The 13,166-nt window shown below is 42.0% G+C and overlaps 1 protein-coding gene across 2 annotated transcripts in view; it reads right to left on the bottom strand.

Moving 5' to 3' along the window:
* Nucleotides 1-13,166, bottom strand: part of STK16 (serine/threonine kinase 16) — a 391,131-nt gene that overhangs the window by 148,054 nt on the left and 229,911 nt on the right. For both annotated transcript variants that reach the window (XM_044078236.1, XM_044078237.1), the window contains one exon: nucleotides 6,571-6,666. In XM_044078236.1, the coding sequence (XP_043934171.1) occupies nucleotides 6,571-6,666 (96 nt within the window). The remainder of the gene's footprint in view (nucleotides 1-6,570; nucleotides 6,667-13,166) is intronic.

Here is a 13,166-nt window from a genome sequence, read left to right as displayed (position 1 = left end):
TCCGCAGCAAATTCCGACCGACGTCTAAGCGTCCGTCGGTTAAAAGAAGCACAGGTTAGACAAGCTGCTACGTCGTGGTCTGGGCCTAAACAAGGTAAGCAGTAAGAGTGGAAATCTTTATGAGGTATTTGTTTCCCACAAGTTAAACAGTTATTCACTTTTTCTGACATCGGCTTGAGGCAAGAAAGAGTCCCCAACGGGGTACTTAGCTTTTTAGAAGTCTTCGGTAGTAGTAGAAGTATTCGGTAGTAGTAATCTCTGGTTCTGACCGACCGGCACTTGCGAACAACTTCTGCTTCGGGCGCCACGCGGCAAGAAAGACTGAGGAAAATGGCGTCGGCTGCTGCCTTTATACCCGAAGAACTGCCGCTATGACATCGGGTGAAGTGCGACACCAGCCGAGGCCAGACCCAGACCCGGCCGAGCTGCCTGACGACAGGACAACCCATTTGTAAGGACTGCAGATGCATCCTTGAAGGACATCAAACTGAATGGACATGGCCAGAAAAGGGATTCCGTCCTCTCTAAGTAGCCCAAAGGAAAAATTAACCATTTGCTCTTTACACATCTTACTTGCATTTATTTACTGACATTTGATTACTGGGAAAGTTAGAATGTATAGGAGTCCATTTTCAGCAGAGGTCCAAGGGTATAAAGCTCCACAGCACTAAAAAACATTTTAAGAATAATAATCTTACAATCTTTGAAAATAATATAAAAACATCTATAGTTTAATTACACTGAAATAGACATAATACAAAAACAATGATTAAGATTAATAATGGTTGGGTGGCGCAGTGGTGCAGCGGTTAATGCTGTCGCGTCACAGCAAGAGGTTCTCTGGTTCGATTCTCGGCTGGGGTGCCTTCTGTGTGGAGTTTGCATGTTCTCCCTGCGTTCGCGTGGGATTCCTCCGGGCACTCCGGTTTCCTCCCACATTCTAAAGACATGCTTCTGGAGCATTTCTCCCCGGGCCTCCGCTGAAAACAGGATCTGTGGAACCTAGTCGGACATTCCCGGTCAACAAATGTTAAATAAATAAATAAAATAAAATTACATACAAATTATATGACAATGACAATGTTTAGAGAAATGTTAGGCAGTTTACAGAGAAAATAAAGGTAAGTTAGTACATGATAAGCAGGAATTGCAATATGAAGTGAGGGGAAAAGCAGGCTTATGGTATAGAGAGAAAGCCAGGGTAGAGAATTTGAAAGAAATAAGGAAGTGAGTGAAGAAGGGAGAGTAAGGAGGTGTAAGGTATAAATAGATACTTGCTCACATCTAGGGATACAGCTTATCCTGGTGTTGAGCAAGGAGAGAGATAGGGTAGTGACCAGATGGTTATAGGCAAAGGGTTCCAGGGCCTCAACAATATGGTACGAGTACAGACAATGCCCAGTGGATTTGACAGGTTTAGGGACAGGAGTTTTTGGTCACTAGATTGTAATGACCAACTGGGAACATAATTATGTAGAATGGTATTTAGTGCTGGACAGGCAGAAGGATGCTGGATAATTTTATAGGTGTTAAGGAGCTGTGTATATGTTAGTTGATGGGGTAGACCTAACCAATTTAGGATTTTTAGTGCTATACAGTGGTGGATTCTGAAAGGGTAATTTGCTGCAAATTTATCAACTTTGATATAGTTTTGTTCAAGTTTTAATTTTTGTGATGCCTGGAGGCTAGTAAGGATGGAAGCACCATAAAAAAGGGCGCAGAGGAGATAACTAGTGGCAAGTATGGTTTTAGTTGCATTGGTGTGAAAGGTTTTTGGCACTGTAAAGCAATCCTAGTTTTTGATGAGTTTTTCTTATGCAATTTTGTATATGCAGTTCAAATTTAAGATCATCGTCCACTATAACCCCTAATAATTTTCTATGAGAAGCGACATCAATGGTTGTAATATCAAAGGAGATGACTAAATTTAGTTTTTTCATAATAGAAGGATTTGGAGAAAAAATAGTAGTATTTTTTCATCAGTTGTGTTTTACAAAGCCTGGTTTCACTATGCAAGTAATTTTTTGGAGGTGCGTCGTGTTGCCAGATGTGCAAATGAGCTTGAAAACATCTGCATACTGTATCACGGAGGGCTGTTGTGTAGAATGTGTTGGTGACAATGTTAAACAGGAGGAGATCAAGGACAGAGCATTGTGGTACACTGGGAGGTATGAAAAAAAGGTAGTGTGCCATTTTACCGACTGATACCTACTGGATAAGTAGCTTTTAAACCATAGAAGGGTGGGCTGACAGAGTCATAATGAGGACATTTGAAGCAGAAGTTTGCTGTGACAAACAATCTTGAATGATTTAGTCAAGTCTGCAGCCAACGCAGAAAAACATTGACTCTGGTATTCGTGCCGGCCAAGGGCTACCACAGCAGAGATAACCCACAGGTGATGACTGCAACAGTGAAACACGAAGAACATTATGTGCTGACATACTTATAAGGATTCAGACAGGACAGACAATGCACTTGGCTGCTACTTTAAGGTACTTGCTTGGAAGGTCATTAGCTGAAGCAGAGCATGGTTTGAGTCTGTTTAAAAGTAGTTTTACATAGGATGTGGGTACAGTTTTGAAGGTGAAAGTGGATGTGGTAATACATGGCTGTTGGGCAGACTTGGGATTAGATGCTGGGGAATCCTTGGTTCGAAATGTTATACTATATATGAAATAAGAGCTGAATTGTAATTTGGTTTTGAGTGGTAAGTTACTGTGAGAGAGGTTAGGGCTGAATTTTTGGTCAAGATGCAAGATGCCCAGAATTTTTTTAGGTTCTGTTTATTATTACTATGAAAGTTATTACAATACAGTTTTGTTTGTTTTCATTTATTTACTTTTTAGTAAAATTGCAAGGCATTCTGAAGTTTTCAAGGTATTGTGGTGTTTTACATTTCTGCCATTCTTTCCATGCATTTTCTCAATCCTGCATTAGCATTCCACTCTTTTTGGATAGCTAAATTGCATTATTTCTTTTTCATCTCTTCCTTTCAGGAGGTACAAGGCTAATCAAGAAAGTTGTATTAAATTAATTTACAGCATCATCTAAGGGGAGGATTTTTAGGTGGCTCCCTTATACATTATTTCTGGGAAGCTGTTAGGATCTGGACCATTCAGGTAAGCGGATATGGGTCAATAACCATTAACTGAACTACAGAAATTTTGCACTTAATTGAAAAAATATGCTGTCAGGGTGGGGCCTGCCAGAGAGAAGGGAGATGAGATTCGGGGTAGGATCTACAGTCAGAAGAGGAACCTGCCTAAGGTAAGATCACAGAATGGAAACCACAGTCAAAGAGGCCCGAATGGGGCTATCAGGATGACTGTTGCTCTGAACAACTTTGCTTTCTGGCTGAAATTCATCATTAAGGGTTAAGCTGGAAAAGGTATAAACAAGATCCGATGGCCTTTAGTGGAATTGTAAACTGCCCATATGGGAGTAAAATGGAAAATTAGTTGCTGCATTTGGCGTTGAAGGGGGATGCAAAATAGTTACAGCAAGGTTTCCTTTAGCAACAGAACAAGACCTGTGCTACCCAAGGACTGAGGGACCACATATGAGGCATCAGAATACTCCTGCAGATCCTATACACCAGGCAGACAAAATGGTGAATGTGTGCATTACTACCAAAAGGAATGGTGCTGATATTGTCCATTCCCACACTCTCATCAACTCATGACAGGGAATATGACCTATTGCCTCCCTGCCTGTTGATGTACCATACCAGAGCCATGTTGTCTAGGTTGCTAGTTCAGCCTGGTCTGTATGGACTAAAAGTTATGGTTTTACCCCCTGGGAACAAGAAATTTTACCATGATGAGACTTGGTTGCTGAATGGCTGAGCAATGACTTCCAGGGTAAAATTATCAATATAACTGATAATACTTTCAATGTTACATGCCAACTAAAAATAACACAGCACTTGCAAAAACATAATGACCAAGCAACTTTAAGATGAAAAGGTGATAAAAACAGAAATAAACATAACTTTATAGAACAGAAATATAACAACACTCAGGAAACTTCATTTGTGAAGGGCAAAAATGATTTAAATACTGCAAATGAAGGCTATGATAAAAATAAGTCAGTTAATCTGGCTGAAAAGTTTAGTGGGATAACAATGATAGAACAAACAAAATGAAAAAGAAAAAAATAATAATTTAAACTTCAAAATGGGTAAAAGTAGGAAAAAGGAATGTGTAGAAAAAGTTACGGGTGACAAACATAAATAAAAATAACATTCTGCTGTGGTACTGGAGGCTTCCATTGTCAAGTAGACCAATATATATCTTTTCACAGAAAGGACAAATAATACAGTAACTGCTGCAAGTTTATCTGGACTTAAATTCCAGCAGATATTAAAAACAAGTGAGCTAACTGGTACAGGAAGCAGGTGTGGCAGAATGTACACTGCTAAATTTAGAAATTAGCAATACTGTAGCAGGAGAAGAAATGAGGCCACATATGACAACTGATGAAAGAAGGTAAACATTCAACAAAAAAGGTGATTCTTTGCTCTGTGTCACCCTCACTAAAACAGAAGCAGGAAAATAAAGTGCAAATGCCTCTCACAAATGAAAAGCAAACGCAATGGGTACATGTTCTGGGCAAGAGATGTGTGATGACGATGGTTTATACATTACTTTAGATAGTATCACGGTTCTGGCATAAAATTTAACAAGCCTGAACTAAAACAATATGTTTTATTAACAGCACTAATGAAGAAACTAAAATAATTCTGGCCACTTAAGAAATGACAAAACATGCTTAATCACAATACATGATGACATAAGCCTCCTGATTAAAAAAGACGAACAAACAACAGGTAAGGCTTAAAGAGGAAATTTTGATAACTGGTATTGTTACCGGAGACACTGCTCAAAGGAGAAGAGTGTGAAATGGACTGTGAAGGCTATGTCTTTAATGTTCAAGGAAAACCAAACAGGTGGATAAATGGAAGTGTACAGTAAGATCATAAAATTAAAAAAAATGGAGATGATGCAAGCTAACTTAGAAATAAACCATTTCCCCTTATATCTATGTGGAAACAGTAACAATTTTCCTTGATTTAGTTAACAAGACTGCAATTTACATTGATGTGCTGGAAAAGAATTTGAATGGATTTCCTTTATGGCACTTTACTAGTACAGCATTATGTCCTTTCTGACAGCTTTAATTTTTTTAGGCATGGAATGAACAAACTTCAGAAAGACATCTTCATAGCTAAAACTATTCACACCCTTTAGGTGCCAGAAGGAATAACATTCTACAATTAATAGTTTCTAGACTACAGAATTCAAGGCATAGTGGTAAAAGAAGAATATGATGAATGATCCATGCCAAGGTAAACTTCTTAACTTCAGCTTTAGGTTCTCTAAACAAGATAAGACAAATGTACTGGATGGAAAACACAACAAGAAATAGACTACATATCAATTCAAAAGTAATTAATTTGGAAAGATGACAGATGGGGCAAGGAAACACTGTTTGTGAGAAGTAGTCCTCAGGGAATGATCCCGCATCCATAACTACTCTCATTATTCATTATATACTAGTGAGATCATGGACTGTTAAAAGGAGTGAGAAGTCATATAAATGGATCATATGAAGCTCTGCAAAAACATTACTTACAATGACAAACAGGTTAACAATGTAAATGGATTGCAAAGCTTCCTGTTACTAAATCAAGTATTAACAGACATTGTGAAGGCAAACATGACAAACTATGAAAGGGTTAAATTAAAAAAAAAAATACACACACACACAATTATATATATATATATATATATATATATATATATATATATATATATATATATATATATATATATAAAACTGGCACAAAGGAGGTAAAGTAGAGTGATACTTGAAAGGATTTAGGATTTATTATCGAAAGATAATGTAGATTTTCAAAGTGTCTTGATATAATCTGTAAACAACATAGAAAAGCTGACTTGATGTTTGCTAATTTTGTTCAAGATCTAGGTACCACAATAGTACAAAAATTATTTTGTATAAACTTTTAATAAGATCTAAATTGGAGTATGGCTGTAGTACATGTTCACCTTATAAGAAAGTATCTATAAAATGGTTAGAAGATTTTCACATGTAAAATTTAGTAACACAAAGGAAAGAAAAACGTTCACAGATTACAGAACCTAGGGCTTTAGTCATTAAGATACCGAAGAGTCACATAAAATTTAATACTGACCTAAAAACTCAACAAAATAATGCATTGTTTCAGCAACTAGGTTTTAAAAATTCTGTGTTGTAACAACTTAGTGGTCCATCCTCTGTCCCTTGCTTCTCAAATGGTAACTTACAGGCATGCATACATCTGTGAATCAATTAACCCACCTGCCATAACAAAAAGGCCTTTTTTTGCCTAGCAAGCTCTCAACAATTAATAAAGAAAAGAAAACAAATCAGAGACATGTAACATCTGTGTTTTGGAAACAGAAGACTGGTAAGCTAGTAGTCTTACATTCTTGGCCAGAAAACACACTTTATGTATTGACCTAACTCTAATGACTTAATTCGGTGTAATAAAGAGCAACTGAACATACCCATATATCTGTGCGCTCATCAATGATGCAATGACTTTTAACAGCAAACAGCTCAGGGGCACGATAAGAAACTGTACAGTGTTCAGCCGCCCAGTCCTGAAAAGGAAAACAAAGAAATACATACACAAATGAGGAAAAAAGAATGCAATGAATATGATGAAATATGTACACAGACCAGCTGTCTCAAGAAAAAATTAAGTTTCAAATAAAATTATTATTAATGCTGAAGATGGATTTGAAGAACATTGTTTATTTCACTGTCTTCTAAGATCAACCTGTAATTACCAAAGCCCTCTGGCTTCTCATTTAAAGCTTTCTCTAATTTAGTTGTAAGCTGAACTGTACCATGCAAGTTTGCTTAGTGAAGTCATTTACATGGATGTTAAATGTGAAAACACAGTGCTTGTTTAGGGAATCATCATATGTTTCCCTCTGATCACTCTAGCACTAAAGCTGCCTGTTCAAAGCATTCATTCTTCATTCATCTATGATAATACCACAGTATTTGCAGTTTTTATTCACAAGTTAATGAAAACTACCTGCATCAACATTTTTTAAAAGCACCCAAAATAAAAAAATACAGTTGTGTATATTTACCATAAATGTAGATGTTCGACTGTATTCACTGTTGCAGTCATCACCTGTGGGTTATCCCTGCTGTGGAAGCCCTCGGCTGGCCCGAATACCTGAGTCAATGTTTTTCTGCGTTGGCTACTGTCTAACGTCCAGTCATGAGTGCTACAGAGGAAGGCAGCTGATGCCATTACATCAGTTTTTCTTACCCTAACCAGTCAGCGGCCAGGGTAAACATGGTAAAGTGGTCCTGGTGGCTAAATGCTACAGTTAGAAACTAATGTCTCCCTAAAGAAAGAAGATATAAGGGGGGAGGAGGGTGGGAAACCAGGACTGCAACAGTGAATACACTCGAACATCTAAATTTATGGTAAGTGTACACAACTGTACTATGTTCTTTGTGTTTCACTGTTGCAGTTATCACTTGTGGGAGGATCCACAAAGCTGAGGAGAGGGGTGTTAGGTTTAGTAAGAGACCTAGGAATGGGTTAGCATGCCCTGCAGAACTGCAGAGGCAAACCCTGCCTTAGCCTTAGAAAATAGTGGTAGGTGGTAATGCTTGGTAAAGATATGGACAGAAGTCCAGGTGGCAGCTTCCAGGATGTCCCTGGTGGGAACTCCTCTGAGGAATGTTGTGGAAGTGGAGGCTGCCCTAGTGGAATGGGTTTGAATAAACTTCGGGGGGGGGGGGGCAGTTCCCATGCAAACTGTATCAGAAATGGATACATAGTGATATCTATTTGGAAATGGTTTGTTTGGAAATGGGCTTCCCCTCTGCCCCTGGGGCAAAGCTGACAAGTAGTTGGTCTGTTTTCCTGAAAGGTTTAGTATGGCCCAGATAGTATCTGAGCTGTCTGCGCACGTCTAGTGAGTGCAGAATCCTTTCCCCCTTGTTTTGAGGGTTAGGAAAGAAGGTCGGTAGATGTATGTCCTGGTTAAGAATTACATTAGATACCACCTTGTGCATAAAGGAGGGATTAGTCCTCAGGGAAACACTATCTGCATGGAAGATGATGAAGGGCTCAATGGCAGTGCCTGAAGTTGTGAAACCCTTCTGGCTGAGGTGATAGCTAGGAGCAAAGCAGTCTTCCAGGAGAGGTATCTTAGTTCTGCTGAAGCAGCGGGTTCAAAGGGTGGTAAAGTTAGTTTTTCCCAAAACATAATTCCGGTCCCAGGCTGGAGTGGGTTGCTATCTGGGAGGTCTGATATTAGCAGCCCCTCTGAGGAATTGTTTAAGCAAAGGGTGGGAGAACAGGGTCTGTTCTATATCAAAAATTAGCTGAAATGGCTGAGGTGTGGATTTTAATAGAGGAGAAGGAGAGGCCACTATTAAGTAGCTCTGCCAGGTAGTCCAGGATAAGACGGATGGTAGGTTGTGAGGTAATGCCCCCTCTGGACTGGCTCCAGGAGCAGAATCTTTTCCATTTTCTTGCATAAGTTTCTCTGGTGCTGTGCCTTCTGACCTTTGTGATACTGTTTAGGACCTGTTTGCTTAACAGGGGCCCCTTGTTTGCCTTTAGAGTATTATCGATGCTGATAGTTTGAGAATCTGAGGTCTGAGATCAGGGGAAGCTGGCTGGGCGGCTGTAAGGTCAGGCTGTGCAGTAAGGGATACCAATGTTGTCTGGGGCAGTCTGGAGCAATGAGGATAGCCTCTCCTCCCTTACTTTGATCAGTACCTTGGGGGTAAGAGGCAGAGGAGGGAATGCATACACAAAGAGGGTGTTCCAGGGGAAGGCCAAGGCATCCACTTTCCACGCTAGGTGGTGATATTCCCTGTTACAGAATTTTTTCCGCTGATGGTTGGGATGCAACGCAAAGAGATCCAGCTCTGGAGTCTCCACGCCCGAGTGATTTGTAAAAAAATTTTCCTCTGGAGCTGCCATTCCTGGGGATCCAGTAAGTTTCTGCTTAAGGGGTCTGCCAGGGTGTTGTTGTTCCCTGGTAGGTATTGGGCTATCAGGTGTAGTCCCATGGAATAGGCTGCCAGCCAGAGGTTCATGGTTAGCCTGCACAGAGGGTAAGAGTGGGTTCCTCCCTGTATGTTGATGTACCACATTACTGTGGTGTTGTCTGTTTTGGTAAGGAGAACCCCTGGCTTGAGATGGGGTTTGAAGGATGTCAGAGCCTTTTGTACTGCCATCATTTCCTTCTCACTGATGTACAAGGGAAGGTGCTGGGCATCTCAAAGACCTTGGGTGCACCTGCCTTCTAAGTGAGAGCCCCAAGCTATGTCTGAGGCTTTGGTGGCACGGGTCCCTGTCCATCAGAGAAACGCAGCCCTTATACAGGGTATCAGAGGTAGAGAGATCTCTGGAGGTTGAGAGTGCTGACACCAAAGGTTCTTTAGGTACCACTGAAGTTTTCAAATGTGGAGCCTTGCCAGAGGAATTAGAAGGAAGCAAGATGCCATGTACCCCAAGGCTTGCAGGAACTTCCTTGCAGCAAGGTGACTTGTGGAAGCCAGCTGGGTGAAACAGAGATGCAGGAATCTCTGCTTTTCTGGGGATAGGAAGGCCATTCTGGATGCTGTGTCCAGCAGTGTTCCCAAGAAAATGATCTTCCTGGAGGGTGTTTGCCTTGATTACTTCTAGTTGATGGTGCACCATGAGGGGGTTAGGAGGGTTTTGACAAAGAGGAGGTCCTTGAGGAGCTATTCTTTGCCATCTACCTGAACGGGACAGTCATCCAGATAAGGGTAAATTTGTATATTTTTCTATCTGCCCAAAGCTATGGCCGGGGCTAAGGCATCTTCTAGATGTAGGGTAACTACCCATGCATTTCTGTTAGCATAGGCAGCAGCTGCTGCAAAGTTAGCATTTTTAATTTGGTGACAGTCAGGAAGGTGTTCAGCAAGGGTAGATCCAGGGTGGGGTGCAAAGTACCCTCTATCCTGGGGTCAAGGAAAAGTCTGGAATAAAAGCCTTTGCCTGTTTGATCTGATTTGACAGGATCTACTGTCCCTAGGGAGAAGAGAGTTTGGACTTGTTTCAATGCCTCTGCACAGTGATTTTGAGGTAAGGGTACCCTCTTGGAATTGGGAGTTAGTAGAAAGAGAATTTGTATCCCTAAAAAATGATCTTTAAGACCCAATGGTCCTTAGTTCCAGAAAGCCAATTTTTCAAGCATAGGGAGAGCCTTCCACCTAGTATTTGGTGAGTGGAAATAGGGCAGGGGGGGAAAGGCAGTCATTGAGGGTTTTTACCCTAGAGGGTTGGCTTAGAACTCCCTGTCTTTGGAGTGGAAGTGTTGCACTGTTTGGTTGTCTGCTATCCCTGGGATAGAAGTTTGGGTGGTCTGTCCCTGCTGGGCTTAGCGTGCCCCTGTCTGCTAGGTGTAGGAAAGGAGCAGAGTTTTGAGGGAAAATTCCTGCTGAACCTAGGAGGTTGTACCTGAACCAAATCTTTTACTGTCTGCATAGATTTGCTTTGTCTGCTGTCTTTTTAAGCACCTCTTCTGCTTTTACTCCAAACAAGCTGTCCTTATCTAAAGGTGCATCATTTAATTTAGATTTGACATGATCAGGGAGAGAGTGCTCCTTCAACCATGCATGTCTCCTAATGACAGATCCTGACACTGCTGCCCTGCTTGAGGCTTCTAGGGCATCATATCCATAGTGTAAAGAGTGTTTAGCCACTTGACAAGTAGAGTGCAGTAAATCTGCTAACTTTTTTGAATCGGCACATTCAGGAAAGGTAGAAATCTTTTGTTCTAATAGTTCCAAAGTGTGTTGTTGATATTCTAACATGTAGAACTGACAGTTGAGTGCTCTGATAGCTAAGGTTGCAGAGGTGTACACTTTTTTACCCCATCTGTCCAGAGCTCTAGAGTCCTTGTCAGAAGGAATAGAGTTCTTTGTGGAAAGTACAATTGTGTACACTTATCATAAATGTAGATGTTAAGAGTGTATTCACTGCTGCAGTCATCACCTGTGGGGTTATCCCTGCTGTGGTAGCCCGCGGCCGGCCCGAATACCAGAGTCAATTGTTTTTGCATCGGCTGCATTCGCCTGTAGTCTGACGTCAGGTCATCAGTGCTATAAAGCAAGGCAGCCAACGTCATTACATCAGTTTTTCTTGCCCTAACAAGTCAGAAGCACAAGGAAATAAGGAAAAGTGGTCCTGGTGGCTAAAAGCCACTGTGGGAGGCGTATGTCCCCCTAGGGGAAGATGCTATATGGTGAATGGAGGTAAGGAAACCAGGACTGCAGCAATGAATACACTAGAACATGTACATTTATGGTAAGTGTAGACAACTGTATTATGTTCTTCGTGTTTCACTGTTGCAGTCATCACCTGTGGGAGGATTCTCAAAGCTGAGGAGAGGGGTGGAAGGTGAGGCAAGAGTCCTAGGCATGGGTCAGCAGGCCCTGCAGAACTGCAGAGACAAACCTTACCCTAGACTTAGAAAAAAAGAGGTAGGTGGTAATGCTTTGAAAAGGTATGGACAGAGGTCCAGGTGGCAGCTTCCAAGATGTCCCTGGTGGGGACTCCTCTGAGGAAGGCTGTGGAAGTGGAGGCTGCCCTAGTGGAATGAGTACGGATAGACTTGGGGGGGGGGGTTCAAATGTAGTCTGTAGCAGAAATGGATACAGTGTGATATCCATTTGGAAATGGTTTGTTTGGAAACGGGCTTCCCCAGTGCCCCAGGGGCAGGGCTGACCAGTAGTTGGTCTGTTTTTCTGAGTGGTTTAGTACGGTCTAGAAAGTATCTGAGTTGTCTGTGCACATCTAGCGAGTGTAGAATTCTTTCCCCTTTGTTTTGAGGGTGGGGAAAGAAGGTGGGTAGGTGTACGGCCTGGCTGAGGGTCACATCAGATACCACCTTGGGCATAAAGGAGGGGTTAGTCCTCAGGGAGACTCTGTCTGCATGGAAAATGATGAAAGGCTCAACAGCCATGACAGCCTGAAGTTCTGATACCCTTTTTGGCTGAGGTGATAACTAGTAGGAAGGCAGTCTGCCAGGAGAGGCATTTCAATTCTGTAGAAGCAGCATGTTCGAAAGGAGGTAAGGTTAGGTTTTCTAGAACATAACTCAGGTCCAAGGGTGGTGTGGGAGGCCTTCTGGGAGGTCTGATATTAGAAGCTCCTCTGAGGAATTGCTTAATCAAAGGATGAGAGAAGAGGGGTGGGTCTGAATCGTAATGGGCAGAAATGGCTGAGGCATGGATTTTAATAGAAGAGAAAGAGAGACCACTACTGAGTAACTCGGCCAAGTAATCCAAGATAAGAGGGAGGATGGGATGTATTGGCCCCTTTGGAATGGTTCCAGGAGCAGAAGCTTTTCCATTTCCCTGCGTATGATTTTCTGGTACTGGGCCTTCTGGCCTCTGTGATGATGTTTAGGACCTGTTTGCTTAACAGGGACTCCTTGTTAGCTTTTAAGGTATAAGCCATGCTGAAAGATTGAGAGTCTAAGTCTGGGTGCAGTATCTTCCCCCTCACCTGGGTCAAGAGTTCTGAGATGAGGGGAAGCTGCTTGGGGGGCTGTAAGGTCAGGCTGCACAGTAAAGGGTACCAATGCTGTATGGCCAATCTGGAGCAATGAGGATGGCCTCTGGTCTCTCCTCCCTTATTTTGATCAGTACCTTGGGAATAAGGGGCAGAGGAGGGAGCGCATACACAAGGAGGGAGTTCCAGGGGAAGGTCAAGGCATCAACCTTCCACGCTAGGAGGTGATACTCCCTGGTACAGAACATTTGCAGCTGGTGGCTGAGGTGCGTGGCAAAGAGATCCACTTCCGGAGTCCCCCATTCCTGAGTGATTTGCAGAAAGATATACTGTGGAGCTGCCATTCATGGGGGTCCAGTAAATTTCTGCTTAGGTGGTCTGTCAGGGTGTTGTTGACCCCTGGTAGGTACTATGCAATTAGGTGTAGACCTATGGAGGTGGCTGTAAGCCAGAGGCTCATGGCTAACCTGCACAGGGGGTAAGATTGTGTTCCCCCCTGTTTGTTGATGTACCACATTACTGTGGTGCTGTCGGTTTTTATAAGGAGAACCCCTGGCCTGAGATGGGGTTTGA

The sequence above is a fragment of the Protopterus annectens genome, chromosome 7.part0, assembly GCF_019279795.1.
Source record: "Protopterus annectens isolate FY-2018-M chromosome 7.part0, PAN1.0, whole genome shotgun sequence".
NCBI classification, from domain to species: Eukaryota; Metazoa; Chordata; order Ceratodontiformes; family Protopteridae; genus Protopterus; species Protopterus annectens.
Note: the sequence above shows the minus strand (reverse complement) of the source record. Positions and strands in the feature narration are given on the sequence as shown.